Source organism: Silene latifolia, chromosome 11 (assembly GCF_048544455.1).
Source record: "Silene latifolia isolate original U9 population chromosome 11, ASM4854445v1, whole genome shotgun sequence".
NCBI lineage: Eukaryota > Viridiplantae > Streptophyta > Magnoliopsida > Caryophyllales > Caryophyllaceae > Silene > Silene latifolia.
In genome coordinates, this window is record NC_133536.1 from 14,819,325 (window position 1) to 14,839,756 (window position 20,432).

At 36.3% G+C, this 20,432-nt stretch overlaps 2 protein-coding genes across 2 annotated transcripts; one reads left to right on the plus strand and one right to left on the minus strand.

Moving 5' to 3' along the window:
- Window positions 1-2,299: 2,299 nt before the first annotated feature.
- Window positions 2,300-6,083, plus strand: LOC141611154 (putative disease resistance protein RGA1). Its single transcript, XM_074429608.1, has one exon. The coding sequence runs from the start codon at window positions 2,537-2,539 to the stop codon at window positions 5,381-5,383; it is 2,847 nt and encodes a 948-aa protein (XP_074285709.1). The 5' UTR covers window positions 2,300-2,536; the 3' UTR covers window positions 5,384-6,083.
- Window positions 6,084-6,969: 886 nt separating this feature from the next.
- LOC141611155 (uncharacterized) lies at window positions 6,970-19,300 on the minus strand. Its single transcript, XM_074429609.1, has 15 exons — window positions 18,560-19,300; window positions 18,280-18,335; window positions 17,238-17,296; window positions 17,057-17,128; window positions 16,055-16,138; window positions 15,516-15,623; window positions 14,053-14,115; window positions 12,999-13,079; window positions 11,850-11,915; window positions 10,419-10,574; window positions 9,697-9,774; window positions 8,977-9,015; window positions 7,805-7,887; window positions 7,434-7,506; window positions 6,970-7,261 (listed from the first exon to the last, which is right to left on the minus strand). Exons 1-15 carry the CDS (start codon window positions 19,204-19,206, stop codon window positions 7,091-7,093), a joined length of 1,836 nt encoding a protein of 611 aa, XP_074285710.1. The 5' UTR covers window positions 19,207-19,300; the 3' UTR covers window positions 6,970-7,090.
- Between the last annotated feature and the right edge of the window lie 1,132 nt (window positions 19,301-20,432).

Genomic DNA, 20,432 nt, shown 5'->3' on the forward strand with positions numbered 1-20,432 from the left:
GTGACTTTTTAAAACAAATAATCGACCAGCATAGATTGATAAAATGGGAGTAGAAAAGATGATAGTGAAAACTAATTGTGAAGGGGGTTGGAAAATTTAAATAGTTACCAAGTGAATGAAAATTGTTTACCTTTATGTACCAAAAAAAATTGTTTACCTTTGATTTTAGTACTCCTCACAAATAATAAAAATGTAAATATTTTCTTAAGTCAGAGAGAGTACAACGTATCATATATTATATTAAAGCTGAAATCGGATCGGTAGTTCATACGAGTGTCAAGTGTCATAATCATAATCATGAGAAATTGACATATTTAAAATTTCATTTAGAACTAATTGTAGTCATGTTATTAGCATATATTATAGTAAAACTTAAATCTGTTAGTCATCATATATTATTATATTAAAGCTGAAATCAGACCGGTAATTCATACGAGTGTCAAGTGTCATAATCATGAGAAATTGACGTATTTAAAATTTCATTTAGAACTAATTGTAGTCATTTTATTATCATATATTATAATAAAACTGAAATCCGTTAGTCATACGAGTGTCAGGTGTTATAAAAATGAGAAATTGACATATTTAATATTTGAGTTAGTACTAATCGTTGTCATATTATTAATTTTAATATTAACATACTTAAGTTTTAAATCAAGATTTTTAAAAAAAAAAAAAACAACCAATCTTTCCTTACAAACTAATGAGTCACTGTCAAAATTGCATATCATAAACTACTACAACGAGTAAGTTTGCTACTAATCACAAATTTTGATTCTTTTTTTAAATTAAAGTGTGTCATTTAACGAAGCAAGCGGAGGACAATATTTCATTACCTTGAAAACATCTTACTTTATTCTGCTATTGGGTTTTAGGAAAAATATAAAAATAAATATAAGTTAAAATTTTTCAAGTAACTCCATAAGACATATCAGATCACGAGTAATAGATAATATAACGTTATAAAAAAAAATCAATTTAGATACTTAGTATTATTTTCAATTTGTATAAGTTAGAGTGACTTTAGAAAAATTTCTAACAACTAATGCATAACATTATGATATTGAAAGATAATGAATAAATAAGGTGTTAGCAACAAAAATACTTTATCCATTTTAATTTTATTGCTCAATTTCTCATTTTAAATTCCAAATTAAATGTGTTGTATGATAAAATGATATACAATGTTGAGAGGCAAGTGATAACATGACTCCATAAACAAAAGAAATAAAAAGTTATTATTTGGCGACTTGACAGGCAAATGAATGGACAATGTTGATGGTCGGAGGTCGTGATAGGGTAGGGGTCGCGATGGGTAGGTAATGATGGGGTATTGGGAAGTCGCATAAGATTACGAGAAGGGTTAAGAGTCACACAGTACATGGGGTGGGGTCGGGATGGTGGTTATGCTCGAGGTACGAGAGAGGGGGGAGACAAGAGGGATAAGGGTAGTTGGAGGACGTAGGATACGGATTGCAGGGTGGTGAATAGTTGTGGGGAGGAGAAGCAGTTGAGAGGGGTGTCGTGATCTGAGGTGCGGTCACCACTGCGGCAAAGGGTCTGCTGGTGGGTTTCGAGGTAGTCGGTCAGTGATGCCGAACCTTGCTTCCAAACGACCGGGCGATGGTGAGTGGGAGAAGAAATGAGAGAAAAGGTAGAGAATTGAGAGAAGAACAAACAAGAGGGGTATTATGATAAAAAAAAGTGTGCCACAATGAGTAAAATTAAATGTATACTGCATAAATAAACATGGTATGAAATATCCAATAAATTTGTATCTACTTTTCATATTTCACATTTCATAAGTTAAAAAGTCGAGGGAAAAAAAAACAAAGTACTTCAAATAAAATTAAGCAATAAAACTTATCAAAAGTGTATGGGTAGACCATTTTCTAAAATTTAGTAATTTACGAAATTCAAAAAAATACGTAAGTTTTTGCTTTTAATAATAATTTCCGTCACCACCCGTGCAGTGCACGGGTTCAAAAACTAGTTTGTAATAAAAGATTACAAGCTACTAGCTTTGCCCAAAAATTTTGTTTTAGGGACTTATTTGCAATTTTATAAAATTGCAAGCTACTAGCTTTGCCCAAATTTTATTTTGGAAATTTGGAAATTGAATAAATAAATAGAGTAAACTGTAGCTTGAAATTGTTGTCACTAGCTTACCATTAAAGATGCTTTTATTTAAGGGTGTCAATTATCATTTTCTCAGAAACTATTTCATTAGATATTTTCTATATTGGGCTTCGCTCAGCTGGAAATAAAGTCTCTACGAAGTCGACTCGAATCCTAAGGGCATTGACTTGTGAATGACAAAGTCTTTACGAAGTCAACTCTATTTATGAACCACATGATATCTGCTGTAAACATGTGGTTACTAATCTTTACAAAGTCTTTACCAAGTCAGCTGTCAGCTACTACTTAATGGAGTACAACTTTTAATCTGAAATCTTGCATTTAACAATTACAAACATAACCAAAATATAAAAACAAAGAGAAACTCAGTGAGATCATTCATTTTCCCACAATCATCATGGATCCTGCAACAACTTTAGCTGTAATTCAAACTATACTTACTGCTATCCAAACTTTGGCTCAGTTGCAATCATTGTTCTCCATTTCTCACTGCAGATCCGAGCTTGATGACCTCCAAAACACTGTCCAAACCGTCAGAGCTGTTCTTGAGGATGCTGATGCCAGGCAGGACTCTCTTAACGCCCAGGAGAAGCATTACATTCAAGAGCTCAAAGATGCTGTTTACGATGCCGACGATGTGTTAGATGAGTTCCTAACCCTTGCCAAGCGACAGCAACTCAGGAAACATAGTGATAAATTCTCTGGCAAGGTAAAATCCTTTATTTCACGATTTGAGCATCTTACACACAAACTCTCTACTAAAGTCGAAACGGTTAATGACAAGTTGAAAACCATTGCCACCAACACTAATAACTTTAATCTTAAGATTGAGTATAAACCTATGAAATTTACAAAGGAGGAGACTTCTTCTTGTTTGTCTGATGTAATCATCGGGAGGGAGGAAGATGCGGAGAAGATTGTAGGTGTGTTGTTGGGTTCTCATAATGTTGATCACCCAAATGTTTCTTTGCTTTCCATTATGGGGATGGGAGGTTTGGGAAAAACCGCTCTTGCCCAACTAGTGTTTAACGATCCTAGGATCACTGAGGCATTCCCACTGAAGAGGTGGACTTGCATTGCTGATCAGGATCAACAACAGTTGGACTTGAAAGGGCATTTAGGGAAGGTAGTGAAAGGATTCTCTGTTACTGATAAAATGTCTTTGGAGGACATACATCATGAAGTTAAGCAGCAACTTGGAGGGAAAAAATACTTGCTCGTGTTAGATGATGTGTGGACTGAAAGTTATCATGAATGGCAGCAGTTCCAAGGGTTTTTGAAGGTTGGCGGAAGGGGGAGTTGGATAATTGTAACTACACGCTCGAAAACAACTGCCCAAATGATTGCAGGTGATCAAATGCATGAGTTGCGAGGTTTGTCAGAACCGGAGTCATGGCATTTGTTCGAAAGGATGGCGTTTCAAGGAGTAGAAAGAGATGATGAATTGGTTAAACTTGGCAAAGAGATTGTAAAAAAGTGTATCAATGTCCCGCTTGCTATTAGAGTGGTAGGAAGTCTTCTGCGTGGTCAATCCTTGTCCAAGTGGTTATCATTTCACGACAAAGGCTTAGACTGTCTTAGTGAGAGTAATGATGCCATGATGACCCGCATATTGAAGTTAAGTTACGATCAACTTAACCCTTCCTTGAAGACTTGTTTTGCCTACTGTGCTATCTTTCCCAAGGATTGGGAGATTAGTAAGGAAATGTTGATTCAGCTTTGGATGGCACAAGGCTACATTAACTCAGAGAATTTGGGCGAAGAATACTTTCTTATATTGCTTCAGAGGTGTTTTTTCCAAGATATAAACGAGGATAAATTCGGAGGGATTAAGTCGTTTAAGATTCATGATCTCTTGCATGATATTGCTGAAAAAGTAGCGGGCGAAGAGATTTTCAGGTTCAGTTCTTATACTTCTAGTGTGGGAAAAAGAGTTCGCCATCTCTCTCTTGTGGAGGACTCCTACGCACAACATATCTTCAATAATTCTGAAATTCGTACGTGCCTTTTTATTACAAAATGGTACGACAAGAATAGCGTGAACAAACTACTAGCAAGTAAATCAATACTGAAATGGACATGCTTAAGGTCTTTAGATTTGAGTTATTCAAAGGCCAAAAGTTTACCAAAATCAATAGGTAAACTGTTGCATCTGAGGAGTTTAGACCTCTCATGCAATTATGATCTGAAAGTTCTTCCCAAGTCAATAACAAAGCTAGTTAATCTCCAAACTTTGAATTTACATTCTTGCTACAGTTTAAAACAACTGCCAGATGATGTGAGCAAGCTAGTTGATCTAAGCACTTTAAATGTAGGATGCTGTAATGAGCTGAGATGTATGCCGACACACATAGGTATGTTGAGCTCTCTGCACACTTTATGCCAATTTGTGGTGGGTGGGCGAACAAGATCAGCTTCAAAGCAATGCTTTAATGGGTTGGAAGACCTAAAGCACCTGAACAAATTGAAAGGGGAATTGACGATTGAAATAGGAGTACTTAAAAATGCAAAATTTGTGAAGGAAGAACAAGGTGGGGGAGGCTATTTAAGGAGTAAGGAACACCTAGAGACGATTATTATTAAATTTAGACGCGGGGAGAGAAGCAAGAAGTCTGAGGAAGCATTGCTGGAAGAGATGCAGCCTCATCGTAATGTCAAAGTATTGGAGTTGTGGGGGTATCATGGTGAGACAATACCGAGATGGCCAGGGACGGGGGATAACTCGGCGTTGTTCGATTTTCCTAATCTTGTCACTTTGACGATTCGAAATTGCAGTGAGCTTCTGTATCTGCCTTGGCAAATTGGGAAACTGCCCCACCTTAAGACGCTAGAGATTTCAGGATTGCCGAATATGGAATATGTGTCGGACTCAGAAACACTTGTCTCGGATCAAGGATCATCCTTCTTTCCAAGCCTCGATAACCTCAGTATTCATATGTTGCCTAAGTTAAAAGGGTGGTCTCACATGGTCAACTCTAATGACAGTAGGAGCAGCGGAGAAGCACAAGTAGCGTGGGTATCATCTCCCTGTTTTCCTCTATTAAAGAGTCTCTTTATAACAAAGTGTGAAAATATGATGTTTGTTCCTTTATGTCCGCAACTCGAAGAGCTCACAATATGTGATTCCAGAAGAGATATGAGGTGCGCACCTCGTCCCTTGCCATATCCCAAATTGAAGAGGCTGGAAATCAACAACTTGGAGTGGCTCAAATCAATGCCAAGAGAGTACACTCAGTTTCTTTGAGAGATAGAAATACGGGATGATGAGAGAATGGAGAGGTTGGGAGAAGTAAATGAGTTTCCGACCTCTTTATTGTCTTCCGTGCAAACTCTACGCATCATCGTTTGCCCGGAACTTGTTAGCATAAGAGGATGGTTGGAGCATCTGTCTGCCTTAGAGTATTTGTATATAGATCGCTGTCGAAAAGTGGAGTTGGGTGGGATGTCATGGCATAACCTTGCTGCTACCCTTCAACACTTGGAACTGTGGGGATTGGAAGAGATGGAGGAATTGCCGGAGGGGATACAGTACTGCACTTCCCTCAGAGTTCTTACCATTTGTCGGTGTCCCAAACTGAAATCCATGCCAAAATGGATGCCCAAACTCACCTCTCTGCAGGAGCTTTACATTGAAGGGTGTTCCGAGAGTCTCAAAGAAAGATGCCAAAAACCGAATGGGGAGGACTGGCCCCTCATCCACCACATCTCATATTTTACCATATGCTAGAGATTAAAGAATAGTGTGCACTCTATCTTATACTCCGTACATTATTACGTGAATCCGATTATTATTTTATGAGATCTTAAGTGACATTAATTGGTATTTGACTTTGGTAGACAAATGATAGGAAGAAATAAGAATACACACTCCATCTTATTTATATTGTCTCTATTTGACTTTGGTAGAATGGTAGTCAAATAATATGAACCAACTTTTTTTTGTATATTGTACCCTCCAATTTTTTGTTGAATGGATTTTTTCTTCTTTGCAATTTGCAAACAAACATAATCCTCCCTCTCGTTGTTTAGTATGGCTAATTGGCTAAAGTACACATAAGGGAAATGGGAGAATATGACTTGCAGTAATTGAATTATAGTGAGGATGATTCAAGAGTTCAAATGAATAAGATAATCCATGTGAGAAAGATGTGAAGCTGTAAGGAGTTATACGATTTGATTAGACTAATTAAACAAGTAGAGAGGTATATAAGATGATTTCTAAAATGGAGGGGTATATCGTAGAAAAACAAAAATAATGGCCAGTTTTGAAGAAATTAGCTACCATAGTCGACGTTGGTTGATAACTTGTATTATACACACTACATATACAGCTACAAAATATTTGAATAGATTTAGTCTTGCTTAAGCCTTAAGACCGTCTTAATTTAAGATCTCTCATAATCTTTTTATACTTTAACCTCTATTTTTTGTCATGGAAGTTGTGGTAGAAGTTTGCACCCTGCACAATTAGTGTTTACCACCCGTAAACTTAAAACGGTTCTTTTGATAACTACTTTACTCTTATAAGGGTCATAATTTTCTTCTGATTTGGATTCATTTTTAGTACACGGCGAATTGTTTACTACCTCGCCATCATTTTAAGTCGAGTATTCTCAGAGCATGAATATAAATGACAAGTTATCAGCAAAACTTCAAAATACGGGACAGATAGGTAATACTAATTCCAAAATTTAGTGGGAGTGAATTGCTGATATTTTTCGACAAAAAATTTCCCACCCCCGAATACTGTCAAGGGCCAGCCTTCCTTGCTCCTATCTTTCTCTGCTGAATCAAATTGAAAGCTTTGGTTCATAGCTTGAGAGTTGAGAATTGAGATACAACAGGACATACCGCATACTTATCCATATATTTACATTATACTTGTCCATATATTTACATATGTTAACCTAATGATACAGTTTAAGTATTGAGTATGTCACAGTATATGTAGTCAATCTAGTCTCCTGAAAACCTTATCAATGACTTCTTTCAAATTCGTGCAGCCGACTATCTGAATTTCAGAGCTGATGGCTTCTAGAGCTTTTTCAGCCGAAGCGGGAACAACACACTTCTTATATCCAAGTTTCACTAATGTAGTAACTCTCTTTTCTATCCTCGAAACCTGCAATTAAGTGATTGATTTACAACCAAATACATCTTCAACAACAAAAATTACGAGACAGGAGGAATCAGCTTCATTATTTACGGAAATGCCAGTGACCTCCAAAATAGTGTGACATTGGCGCAACTAGCTTTTCTTAATGTAGAAAAGATGTTAAAAAGGAGATGCTTACCATTCGAAGCTCGCCACCAAGGCCAATTTCTCCGATAAATGCCACATGATTAGGAAGAGGGAACTCCAAGAAGCTAAAGATGGAACAGTTTGAGGAAATGTTATTAACAATCAAATGAAAACAAGATTATCACTAGCGTTATAGAGTAACGCCATGGTTGATCACAAGGAAAAAGTAATTGGGTCAACCTACTGCTACCTCAAAACAGAAGCGGAAATTAGGGCATTTTTGTTTTATTCCACCATATTTTCATATCTTATATTCTTATTGCTACTATTTAAAAAAAAAAAAAAAAAAAAAAAAAAAAAAGAGTTCCGTTTCTTTCTAAATATGTGATAAAAGGAATGTGTTGACAAGACGTGATAACTTGCCTGCTACAAATTGCTGCTGCCACAGCAAGATCTCCAGAAGTCTCGGCCAGAGTAACACCACTTATTACGTTCAGGAAAATGCTCTGCAAAACACCAAACATTGAAAAATAGTAAAAGGTACACAAATGACTACAACATCGAGTTCCTACTATTTATGACAATAACCTTTAATCGCTGACAAAATCACAAAATAGTATAGTCTCCGTCCTACGTTTATTGCCTCATTTGCCTTCTGTGGTCGTATGATGTTAACTTAGACCACTAATTTTTCTAAAAAGGCAAGAGATAAAATGCCAAATTTCACATGCTTGATTTTATCAAACCAATTATTTTCATATTAGCATTTTTAACAAGTTGTAATTGTCAGTTTAAGTTATGAGAAGATGTTGGACAAAGTCGACATGATTGGATCACCAAATACAATTATTACAGACAATATAAATGAGATGGAGGTATCATATAAGGTTCAAAAGTGTTGCATTGTATTGCCATTTGACATTGGGTATCATCACAACTTTTTAATTTTATAGAAGTAAAAGGTGTCAATGCCTCTTTAAGAAAGCTCGAGTGACATCATAACTATTCTAATTCTACAAATCTAAGGTAGAGTTTGGAAACGCGGAATTGATTTCTTTTTCATGATTTCAATTGTAGAAATCAAAATGTTTGAATTCAATTCCAAATCCAATTCCAAAAATTCGTTTGGTGAACACGTGGAATTCAATTTTGGATTTCAACTTCTCAATGGTGTTTGGGAAACCCATGGAAAAAGAATTGGAATTGGCGAGACGGTACGAGTCCAAGTCACCAAACTTATTTTTATAATTTTTTTTATTAGGAAAAAATAAATAACTGTGACTAGAAATAATTTCGATTGAAAAAAAATCATAAAGGGATTTTCTACGGTGTATCCCCTATGTTTTCCCGAATTCTAACATATACCCTAGTTTTTGCATGTCGAATTCTACAGTTGTACTCGCGTTTAGGGATCTCACAAATGAACGGGTGGACAAGGTCCCAATGTACAAAACCTTACCCTCACAAATCACTCAAGTAATAGATGTGAAGCTGATTTTAGAGCCTATCAGAAAGTACAGTGTAAAAAATATACTCTTACTAAACGCTAGAGAAGAGAACATGATAAGACAAAGCAATAAGCAAAGAATGATTACATGATCGTCAATCTTTAGTCCCGCTTGCTTCTTAAGAACCTGCAAGTAAAAGAACAAAGCATAAGTAAGTTGTCTTTCACTCATGAAGGTTACAACTAAACAAAAGTATCAACGACCATCAGATATGCTGCGCCTAGTTAATGTTTGTTCCAAATTACATAATACAGGGACTCTCGCTCACTCTCACAAATCCAGTTTACCAATTCCCCTAAGAACAGTGTCTAATTTAGCCAATGTTACCTAAAAGAATGTAACACTAATAACTAAGGAAAGGTTTCTCAATGACCCACAAGGAAAATAACATCAACAATTGCATCCATTGGCTTCAGCTTGACAATATAGGAGGCGCAAAAATATTTGTTAGCCATTTCTTTTTATCGTATCATATTTTTAAAGCGAAAGAATAGTGGAAAGTTAAGTAAGGGTACTGGTCTTAGCGATAAAAATTAAAAACTCAAGGGCCCTTGACAATAATACAAGTCATAGAACTCACAGTGAGGACCTTGACTAATGATTAACCCCCATCAACATATATGTATGACCAAAACCTTTCAAGCCTAGGAAGTACAGAGTAATTGTTAACTGAACCCAAACAACATCCAAATGCAAAACTGAAAGTCAAAAGCTGCACATACAGCATACGTATACAAGAACCAAACGAAGAAATGATCAACTCATATACTAGATTACATTTAATTAAGCTGTTGATCAAGGACATACCGAAAGAATCATATCAGCCCTGCTTAGTTGAACGCCATTAATATGCCTAGTAGAACCAGGTCCGGAAACACATAAAGCCTACAAGTTAAGCTCATAAGACCAAACAGCAACTCAGGTTAAGCAAATACAAATGACGCAAATGGTTCATCCTTCCTGAAAATACAAAAGAAGGCTATGCTCCGACAGATATGATGCAGTCTTGTATTAATCGGACTCATGTATGGGTATTGGACACGGGTATGTATCAACATATCCAAGCGATTGACTTGTCATGACACAAACATTGAGACACCGGGAGGAAACTGTTTATTTAAAGTGAAATGCAAGTCTGTATGAAAGATAAATCTTAAAATACAAGATTTCTTTGTGGATCCACTAAGATAACTGGCAACTATCCAGTAAGGATTCTATAGTCATCCTTGAGTGTTGTGTCGGACACAATTACGACAACAAAGTTGAGGAGTCATAGGATACGGTCAATCAAATGTGATTGATATTTTAATTGGCCTAAGGCTCCACGCCACACTTAGATCCATGGTATTAAATCTTGGTTAGAGACTTGATTTGGATTATGTCATTGAGGCCTAATCTCGGTTGTTCTCTATAAATGTGGCCGATACCGCCTCAAAAAGTGGTCACGCTAACCTTCCAAACCTTGATAACTTAATTGCACTTCGGTGTTGCAGGCAATATTTAGAACCATGACCAGATCTGTAAATTACCTGAACTTCAACAAGAAAAGATCGAGACCCATCAATAATTACAGCAATAGCAAGCCCAGCTAAGTGCTCTGAATCTGAATATTCTTCACTTAAAAACATCTCACTAGGATTTGCGACAGCTTCTAGTCCAGACACTGACATTGCGAAAACTCCCAGCTGCAACCAGGAGTGAATAGACAAGTGAATAATCAAGCAGCTCATCTTGTTGTAGGAATATGAGTGCTCAGAATACCGAGCCAATCAATAACATGAAAGCAAAACAATAAAGATGACGTTCACCAAAGAATCTCCAACAAATTTCATTATCATTCAGAATTCTTTGTAAAAATACTACTCCGTACCATGTATTGCAATGAAGTTATGCTCAGGGAAGAGCTCAATTAAGAAAACTAGGAAAAGCATATCAAACACATTGATGCTTCTGGATGGGGGAAAAAGTACTTAAAACGAGTAGAATAAATTAAGAGCGTCCCGCATGTATCTCAAGTTTAACATATAGAGAAGTTAGCAAGCTACCGTTGGCACAGGCTCAAACTGCTATTTTTTTGCCTTCAATCTTATTGACATTTTATCGATGAATATTCTAGCATTTACTCATTTAGCCATATGAAAATATTTGCAATGAATTTTCACAGTGTTAAGACTGTCAGACCGTGTGAACCAATGGAAAATATACAGTCAGAAACATTGGATCAATCAACAGTGATTTTTACCCTCTTCTCAAAAAGTGGATGGGATTAAGAAAGAAAAGTGAGGCCATTTAAGGTAGATCTGAAGGGAGGGTCATTATAGGTTCGGATTATTTCGGGCAAGGTCATTTAAGGTATAGGTAATTTCGATTCAAGTCGTTTTGGGTCATATCAACAGGGTCGGGTTAGTTTTGTACTCCCTATATTCCAATTTCATTGTCCCCTTCCAGAGGTGGATCTCCATTGACCTGCGCAGGGCCAAATCATTTCTTCGTTTGGTTCTTGTATACTTATGCTTTTGATGAACAATTTGTTTACCTATTCCATATTAGGGTGTCTCAGTCAATTATTTACCTTTCTATTTTGGGAATGCTTTTGATGAACAATTTGATCTAAAGATTCGTGATTGAGATACTATTTATGACCATATGACAACAATCACTTCAGGGATTCTTCATTTCACCAAAAAACATCATAAATTCTAAAAGCTTTAAGTATTAGTATGTGATAATAGCAAAGCTATATTCAAGCAAATCCAGACAATGGGATGGACCAGAAAACTTAATAAAATCGCAAACAAGATTCAAAAATGCAAATGATTAGTTTTGTAGTTTGTATGACAGTTGCATTATTGCACATGGATAATAAAACAACCAAACGCTACACAAGAATTCATAAAATTCTGAACAATTCGAAATCAGAAAAATCAGGTGAGGTCGAGAAAAGAAAAATAGTATATTACCTCATCAGTGGAGCCAAAACGGTTTTTAACGGAACGAAGCAAGCGATGTGATGAGTGCTTATCTCCCTGCAGGATCACACAATAAATGGGTTGTATGAAAAAAACAGAATAAGAGGCATACCAACATAATTTCTCAGAATATTGAAAAGTTTCGGGCGCAGAAGATCTAATGTCTAGTTGATGTATTTAATATTCTTGTCATCAGCAGACATTAAGTGGCGCTGCATGAAACGGTGATGACATTCACATTGTTAACAGAAACATGTATTTTAACAGCAGTTGCAGGAAGAAACACCAGATGCACACAGAACTTGACAACTAAGCTTCCACTCAACCTATCAGTAGATCACATGCAGATTCTTAATTTTAATTTTTAAAATCCAGAAACACGGAGAATTTTGATTCCAAGGTATTGTCTGTAGGAATTTGACCAATGGATGTGTATATTATTAATAGTGAAGAAGTGAAAATGTTAGCTGCGTGTATGTATCCTCTTTAATTACTTCAGTCGTAGAAATTTGACCAATGGACAAACTTGAGTTAGCTTTCTTGTGATACTATCATAACCTTTACTTCCAAGTTTCAAGAAATAAGATGAATCTGCAAATTAACAGAAATTTGCAACTCCTTGTTGTGAGGAGCCAAGAATTCCATTTGTCATGTAAGATCAACCTCCACCGCCACAAATCAATGGACAATCATGGATTCATGGCCTTCAGCCCTTTTAATGTAGGGTTACTGGATGCACATTCCTGGGTTACTCTGACTCTCCAACACCATGTTGACAAAGTGTCAGTGTGGATACGGCTCTATTGCACGAAGTTTTCTATTGTGTGGTCTAAAGAAGTGTCGATGTTCGTGTTGTATGGCACACGCGACATGGCAGCTAACTGAAGCGTCGGAGTAACATATGCACATTCTACCCACTAGGCCCAAGTAATGCGCTATTTTAAAGCCTGATCCATGGTATGATATGAATTAAATATTTCAATCTTCTAGTCATATGATACTTTTTTGAGACTATTAAAAAATTTGCAGTTCCTTTGGCGAGAAAACAGCCGAACAAAAGGATTTAAGTTGAATAAGTACAGAAATAGAAGAGGAAGAGAAACTTCGAGAATATTTACAAATGAAGAAGGCAAAACGAACCTCCATATATAAAACGACATCAACAATGTGCTCCAGAACACGAGGTCCTGCAATGTCTCCATTTTTGTTTACATGTCCAATCTGTCACAGCGAAAAAATAATATTGTAAGACAAATCTAGACTGAGGACTTGCAATATGTATGAAGCCGTCATGAGCGTGTATATTACAGCTTTCATACTCGGTCAATCGGTACAAGTGTACCACCAAAAGCGGTGGTATCAGAATGGCTTAAAAATTGATTGTATTGGCTAGCTCCTAAAACACCTAATGACAACGTTTGGAAGCTTTTTGCTTCATACGATAGACGGAAATTTCATACAAATTGAGATAAAAACAGCTTTTTTCAACTCTAAAAAACAAAATCAAGTTAGAAAGTAAATAAGAAATTGATTTTACTTTTTTTTAGGGTTTGTAACTGAAAGATAGGAAAGGTATGGGTAGTGTGAGAAAACAAGATTGGATGATCATTTACAATAAAAATTAATGGGTGCAAAATATGAAAATGTGAGCCAAGTAATAAAGACATGAGTGACGAAGATGAAGATTAATGGTGAGAAAGATGAAGATTGATGGGTGAGGAAGATGAAGTTGACGGGAAGTTAAAGCTAACAGAAAACTTAGCCGAAATTACAATGCAATACCACAACATGTTTTTGGTTGTTTGATTTTATTTTCCCCTCTAAATAGTAAAATTTTTCATTTGATACTCTATTTTCTCAAAAAAAAATTCTCATGCAATACATCAGAGTACATTGTGTTTTTTTTCCTTTCATTTATTCAAAAAAAAATTCAACACGGTACCAGAGGCGTGGGGGCGGGGATTGGCAGGTTGGAGCAGCGGTAGAGAAGGCAAGACATGGTGGGTGGTAATGGATCGGGTGGCGGCAGGAGAGATAAGAAGGGAAAGAAAAAAGATCTCTGAGACTATTTGAGGGGAAGAAAAATGAGGGGTAATTTGGTAAAAAGCGTAGAGCGTTGAGTAATATGTGTACGCAATATCCTTACAAAAATGAGTCAGAAAAACCATGTGACACTATCAAACCCGTTTCTTACCAAAAAAACAGGAATATTTGTCTTCTTTGCAAAACGAAGCAATGCTGAAGTACATTCCTTCACCTGCAACAAAATATACATAAGACGAAATCATCTTTAAGTGTTATAATCAAAATGTCAATGATTATTACTCCATCTGTCCTAGTCAATTGTTGTCCTTTGCGTTTTACGCGTTTGCCAATGCTCATTTCAATTCGTAAATATATTTACTTACATAAGTGTGAAAATTATAAAATTTTGATAATCTTAACGTACTCATTAAGACGAATCAAACAAGATCCTTCATGACTATATTTAGTGTTGTGCATTGGAAATTATTTTAAGGATTCTCTTCCTTTACGAATAGTGTCCAAAAGGCAAAGGACAACAATTAACCGGGACATCGAGAGTATGATTTTTTTACAAGGTTATTGGTAATAACTGATATAGATCCAGCGCGAAAGCACGGTTTTTTAGATAAAGATGTTAGAGAATTAAACAATTATATCACTTGTATAACTCCATTTGAAATTTAACCATTAAATTTACTATTAGTAATGTTTTGTATTAAAAGGTAGAAAAGAGAAGGTTCAACACTTTTACTCCTAATATGATTGTCGATTTTACTGAAACTATTTTGTTAACTGTATTTTTAAAAACTATTGTTGTTATATTATTATATCCACTAAAGGAGTACTATAAACGTGAAGTAATGACATTGGTAATACAATCAGATAAGATATAGTACTTTGTAATAAATATACTTATGTACTCCGTATATGTTAAATAAAAAAATTAACCAAAATTTAAATGGTCACATATTAGGGAGCTGGGATAGATATTAAGTTAAAGTGAAAGATAAAAACATATAATTCATAAGTTTTTTTTCATATTAGAAGTAAAAATGTCTATAAATACTACTAACTTGTAGTATAAGTTTGTATCAAAAGACAAAATAATAAAATTATTTAGAAAGTGTTTGCTAAAAAAAATGTCCGTGATCATCATGTTTAATTTTTAAAATAATAATAATCAAATATTTATATCACATCATACGTATAATTAGTGCAATTTTATTTATGTAACAAAATCAGATTATCTTATAATATGTCTATGCAAATTGAAAAAATATTATACCATGTTTAAATGGAATAGAGTTATTTATTGTTTAAAATAATGTCAGATAGTATGATATAGTGAAATCTAATTATAGAAACAATCATTTAGGCGGGAAAAATTTAGTAATCTCTTTTTTCTTTTAGTATAGGGGGGATGATACTAATAGAAAACTTGTACTTTGAGGTAAAGCACACTAAAATCTAGCAGATAAAGAATCAGAAATGTAATTTTTAATCATCTGAGCATAATTTGATTCTTTGGATATATTTATGTAATTATGTCCATAAATCTCAGAAGAAATACCTGAAAAGAGGGAAAGTAAGATAGTATTTGGATTAGTGTTCCAATTAATCATACATTCATACCTGCGCCATCCCGCCAGGGCTTCCAGTCACCGGCTTTAGATACATAGTTTGAATGGAATCAACGACGACAGCACGTGGGGAAAGCACTTGCACCTTTTCTAAAATATCCTGCAGGAAAAGGGAAAACACCTTAGACTTTGCAGTTGTAGAACAGCGGATTTAGGATTTAATAAAACCAGAGTTTCCAGCCATTCGAAATATCAATATAGCCATCAATAAAACACCTGATGAGAAAATAGCAAGTGTAAGATAAAACAAAAGGTGAAGTTTTTGTTTGCTTCTAAGCATGCAATGAGTCTCGACAATTATTCGACATGGCTATAATGAGGGAAAAAATTAACTAATAAACTTGAGCAAATTGTTGAAAGAACTTGATAAAAACGTATCAGAAAGAACAAAAAGAGATGCCTTAATGCAGGAAACTTAAACCCCATCCAATAGTGATAAATTGTTCTAACCAACTGCTTCAGTAAAGGAAGTCCCAAGGCAACAATTGAGGAATAAGCAACTAAATACAGACACAATTAGCTCTAACCAACCTCAATATCAGTGCTTGAATAAAGGAAAAGCTCTTCTGTATCGATGCTCAGCCGATCTGCTCTATTTCCAATTTGCTCAACACTCTAGAGAAGAAAATATAATTAGCATATTGTCAGGTTCAAATAGTCAAAACAGAGAAGGTTTCAACATGTCATTAACAATTCCCAACTAAAAAAAATCAAAGTCAGATGTGCCATCAAAGGCTGGAATCCATAAATTGAAAGGTAATCAAATACTCCTTCCCACCCAAACCAAAGGTAACACTTGCCTTATTTGGACCATCCAAACCAAACTACCCATTCCTTTTTTGGTAAAAAAACATTACTAAAAACTCCTCATACACCCTTATTATTTACATAAAATGCCATCATGTTTGTGGCCCTCTTTTAATCAAGCTACAAGTGGCCCTATTTTAATTCCAATACTACCCTTACCTTTTCTCTATTTTCTTAAAACTTGTTCCCTCCCATGTTACCTTTGGTTTGGATGGGAGGGAGTAGATCGTATTGTAAAGATATTTTCAATAGCCAAACCCCTTCATGACTACTGAAAAGCATCAAAGTAAAACTTCCATAGAAACAAATTAGAGCTGCAACAACGCCGCACGACCAGTTCTTAAGGTCTTGAAGATTACCACGACTTCATATTAAGGCAATATATCAGCCGCATTTTTAAGCGACACAATTGAAATGAAGGTGTGGCGTCCGAACCTAAGATCAAGATTGAAACCGAAAAGCAATGCCATGAAATCTCCCTTACTCATTTTTGCACCAAACATTCACTCTCTTTTTAGTCAAGTCCATTACCAATACTATGCAAGCTGAAATGTTCTACCCACCTTGTCTTGTACTCTTCGCTTGCTTTAAAGTATATCATTAGGCCTTTCCCGGGATGGGAGATATTCTTGTCCCCCAGCATAATAGGTGCTCTCAGTTCTTTAAAATTTAGCAGCACTAAAACAGTAGAATAATGAAAGGTGGTGTTGCTTCTAGTGCACTAACCTCTTCACCAGATATGTAAAGAACAGGCGCTGCTCCTCCAACATCACTGCTCACTGCTACAAGTGCAGCCATCTTCATTTTGAACATAACTTAGTGAAACATACAATATTGCAGCACTCTAGCACAATCTCCCGAGATAAACTATTTAAGCAGGTTTAATGTGACAAAAAAGGGATCACACCTGTAATGCCAATGTACTTTTGCCCACACCAGGATCACCACCAACCAAAATCAATGAACCTATACAAAATCGCAAGAAATTTTGTTGAAACAGTTACATTCTGAGCAAGCTCATCTTGGGGAACTGCAATAATGTAAAGCTTGTTAGAAGCTAGAGAATCAGAAGGCAAAGCAATGTACTCCCTACTTCCCAGCCATTTGTTTACCTTTGATTTTGGCAGAACGACAAAGGAGGGAGGAGCGGGCCATTTGTACTTGTGCTTATTGGATGACAAGTGGATTAAGATGTATGTGGGTGATCAAATTACCCATAACAAGCATTCCCAAAATAGAAAGGTAAACAAATTATCAAGACACTCTACAACAACAACATTACCCCAGTGCCTCAATGGCTCCCGCAAATTGCGGGGTAAGGGGGGGTCGGATGTACGCAGCCTTATCAAGACACTCTATAAATGAAAAAAGGTAAACAAATGATCGGGACAGAGGGAGAAATTTTGCAAGAGAAAATCTTGTACGATAAATCAAGAGCTTTCTCCCAAACGAAAACAGGGGACACAACCTTCCATAAAGAAAGGAGTCAAACATGAGATAATGTTTTAGTCAATTGTCTAATGGGGATGTCACCAACTGCACTATCCCTTGAAGCCTCGCGCTGATACATTAACATGCAAGTAGGATGAACATGTTTATGTCTATTCTCTATTTGTACACATAGTTTGTAACGAGTAATGAAAGAGATGAATGGGGGAAGAAAAGTTGGTAAAACACAACATACATGCACACGTGAGACAGACAGAACATGAAGGTATAACTTCATTGACTAAACCTCAACTATAAGCGTAGGCTTTTGATTGAGATAATAATTTCCCAATAAAGTATTAACCACGCTATCTCAGTCATTTACCAGTTTCCACATTCAAACTATTGTTAAAGGCGCCAAGGACATGTAAACCAACGTAAATAAACAAAAAAATACAGAGCCAGAATTCGTCAAGAACACATAAAAGGCAACATAACACAATTAGACACTCAATCTGTACCTGGCACAACACCGCCACCAAGCACCCTATTAACTTCTAATCCGAGCAAGCCAGACCTGAAATCAGCCAAATCATACCTCAATTTTCAGCATTTTGCAAAATATTCACTCTTACAAATAACATAACATCATTAAATATAACTGTTTCTAGGCAGCTAGAATTGCACCACTGATCAACATAAAACCCGAACATTAAATCCCATATAGTTGAACTCCCGGCCTAGCTACACCTAATGAAAGCAATCAAATTGAACATAACCATAGCCAAACATACAACTTACAATCGAATGCGCCATTCCATATGATTAATCCCCCGATTCACATCCACCAACCTAACCGGCTCATTTTGCCCAACCATTTGCTCAGGCAACCAAGACGACTTCATCATTTTCCCAGAAATCTCGTTTTGCGACACCGAAAACTGCTTCAAAGTCCCAATTTTATTACATGATCTACAGGTTCCCCACCACTGGGCTGTGCTATGTCCACAATCAGCACATACCCAATGAATCTTACTCTTCCCTTTCTTCCCTCCCGCTACAAAATCCCTCGAAACGACACTCTTCGCCACATTCGACGACAAGTTCACTCGAATCCTCGACCCCTCTTCCCCACCACTACCTACACCCTTAATTGAATTTGTTGGGGTACTCTGAGGAGAACTGAAGGTTGACCAGCCCCTAGTGCTCGGTTCAGAAGTTGATTCTTCGGATGCGCCATTGACGTCGATGAGAGGCGATTCGGGATATGATTTGGGGGTAGTTGAATGAATTGGGCGAAAATGGCGAGAGAAATTAGGGTTTTGATCGTGTTGATTGTAGATGATTAAAGAGTTTAATGAAGGGCGAAGAGGTTTGAATTTGGATGAATTAAGAAGGGAAGTTTGTGAACGAAGTAGATGAATTGCTGCCATTTCTGAAACTTGCATGTGAGAGAAATTAGGAATTTGGGTTTAGGGTTTTGACTGTTGAATTGAAAGGGCGCGCGATTACGAGGAAGGAAAGGTGGGAAAATTAAGTAAGCCGATGACAACTTCGGATTTACCTGTGCTAAACCCGACCCAAATGACTTGTCTGGTAAGTTGATTATAAACTAGATCTGGTAAAGGGGTCAATTGGGTCGGGTTTGGGTAGGATTATTTCGGGTTTCTCAAATTTTCGGATTAGTTCGGGTCGGAACGGTCATTTTGAGTTACGGGTCTGTTTCGGGTTTGTTGGTCATGTCTGTTTCGGTCAAGCGGGTCGGGTTATTTCGGATCAATGATTAAGAGAAAAAATGCATCCAAGTCTTTTGAGGTCAATTAAAGTTATGTTTTATCGGGTCATTTTCGGGTTGGGTTACGGGTCCATGAAAGCTCGGGTCATATTCGGGAGTGTTATTCGGGGCGATTTCGAGTCAGCCTTTTCAAGTCGGGTCAATCTATAAACTAAAGTAGACCTGACAAAATTAATCTGGCCTGAACGACCCGATCAGAATAACCCGACTCATACCCGATCGGGAATCCGAAATTGTATTGACCCGATCTTATATAACTCGACTCGAACGTTTATTGTTGCACACTGATTATTCTCCATAAAAAAACTTGATAATAGTTTACCTGAACTCGAATTGACCTGACCCAAACTCTTACAAACTGGAATTGACTTTACACGAATCCAACCCGGTTAACCCATTTGTAAGCTCAAAACTAATAATATTGGTTTAGCACCAAGTAAAATTGCTGAAACTGTGAAAGATAACAATGGCCTAAAAAACCCAAACTGAAAAGCATGAAATACAAGTTGACAAAATCGAACATTTGTTAAGTCAACTAGACTATAGGTGAAATGGATAAACCTTATTTCTTGTCCCAATTCATTTCAAACTGGAATCAATAACCAAACCTCGTGATTTTTCACTAACTCAATTTGATTCATGATCTATTTGTTCGGTGACCAAATTTTAGTATATTGGAGAGGTTTAGTATGTTTGACTTATAAATATGCTATTTAGAGCGTTTGGTTAATGACATATTAAAATAGCATATTGGAATGCAATATGCTATTTTACAATATGCTGTTCCTAGGTATGAATGTATTGGGTTAGCGGATTAGAAAGAAAAAAAAATACAATTGTCTTCTTTACCCCCTTAAAAAATACACCCCTCATATTCTA

Coding starts and splice junctions, on each gene's coding strand:
- LOC141611154 (XM_074429608.1), top strand. CDS start 2,537: ATGGATCCTGCAACAACTTTAGCTGTAATTCAAACTATACTTACTGCT.
- LOC141611155 (XM_074429609.1), bottom strand. CDS start 19,206: ATGCAAGTTTCAGAAATGGCAGCAATTCATCTACTTCGTTCACAAACT. Junction 17,297..18,279: donor TGGTGGCGGTGTTGTGCCAG/GTACAGATTGAG, acceptor GATTTTGTATAG/GTTCATTGATTTTGGTTGGT. Junction 14,116..15,515: donor GCCCTGGCGGGATGGCGCAG/GTATGAATGTAT, acceptor ATTTTGTTGCAG/GTGAAGGAATGTACTTCAGC.